Raw genomic sequence first — 1,110 nt, 5'->3', positions numbered from 1 at the left:
TAAATAAAATCAGGATTTGATCCCCATAGGGGCCAGCAAAATTACCCATTAAGTAGCTACTTTAAAATATGGTGTTACCTTACCAGTATCATTAGTTGTGTGGTTTCTGGATGGTAAAAAATTCTGCATGCTCCTACTGCTTTCTTAAAATCTTTATGTGCATTTTCATTAGCACACCTAAAGAGAAATTAATTCATGTGTAAGACCTCAATAATAGATTAAATATAGAGGAGAGTTACAATGCAAACTCAGTATTTCATTTTGACATCCCCCATTAAAATCTTTATTTATTAAAAAAGATTTTCTATCTCAAGGTTTTGATTGGGTGTTTGGGGAAAAAGACTGCCTTGTAGCACTGAAAAAGTCTCTTAATTCACAAACCTATTCAATAGTACACAAAATTACTCACGCCTCTCTCAAATCCTCAGGAACATCCACTGTGCATTTAAAGAAGGTATTTTTTTTGACAGTTTTATTTTGATTGACAGGCCGAAGTCGTTCAAATGTGACTATTTCGTTGTAAGTAGCATCACAAGCAGCATACTCAATGACATAAAACTAAAAGACATCAAAATACTTTAAAAATCCCATCTGAGCAAAAATAATGAACTTTAATTGAAGTTCTAATTACTTCATTCAGTCTAACCAGTAGATCCTCCCCTTGTAGCACTAATACTAAGCACAACTTCATTACATCAATCTGATTTACCTAAAGTAGACTATAGTTTCTTACAAGCATGAACCTTGGTCATCTCTACATGCTTGAGGTGTACCTCTGGAGAGCAGCTTTGGTATTTGTCAATACAGAAAACAAACAGAAATTAGTGGTCTAACGAATTTCTGAATTGTTTAATCAACTATTTCTGAAGCAGGCTTTTGGAAACAAAACAGAGTTGGAATAATATTTCCAGAACCAAGAGTTGAGGTATTTCCTTTGAGACTAGTCACAATACAAGTGTCAAGATCACTTACTTCTCCTTTCATCATCCGAACTTTAGCCAACCACCATCCACATGGCTCTTGGTCATTTGCTCTTGAATATACCTGTGAAGGGGGGAAAAAATGCCTTTATCCATTCATCCCAAAAGATTTCAACAATGTAAATATAAT

At 34.4% G+C, this 1,110-nt stretch overlaps 1 protein-coding gene across 4 annotated transcripts in view; it reads right to left on the bottom strand.

Moving 5' to 3' along the window:
- The window catches only part of FXR1 (fragile X mental retardation, autosomal homolog 1), a 67,889-nt gene that overhangs the window by 30,379 nt on the left and 36,400 nt on the right, over positions 1–1,110 (bottom strand). For all 4 annotated transcript variants that reach the window (XM_008588377.1, XM_008588379.1, XM_008588376.1 and 1 more), the window contains exons 4-6: positions 973–1,044; positions 410–558; positions 84–177 (exon numbers count right to left, since the gene is read on the bottom strand). In XM_008588377.1, the coding sequence (XP_008586599.1) occupies positions 84–177; positions 410–558; positions 973–1,044 (315 nt within the window). The remainder of the gene's footprint in view (positions 1–83; positions 178–409; positions 559–972; positions 1,045–1,110) is intronic.

The sequence above is a fragment of the Galeopterus variegatus genome, unplaced genomic scaffold (genome assembly GCF_000696425.1).
Source record: "Galeopterus variegatus unplaced genomic scaffold, G_variegatus-3.0.2 Scaffold4797, whole genome shotgun sequence".
Lineage (NCBI taxonomy): Eukaryota > Metazoa > Chordata > Mammalia > Dermoptera > Cynocephalidae > Galeopterus > Galeopterus variegatus.
The sequence above is the reverse complement of the archived record's forward strand: the minus strand, read 5'-3'. Positions and strand labels throughout refer to the sequence as shown.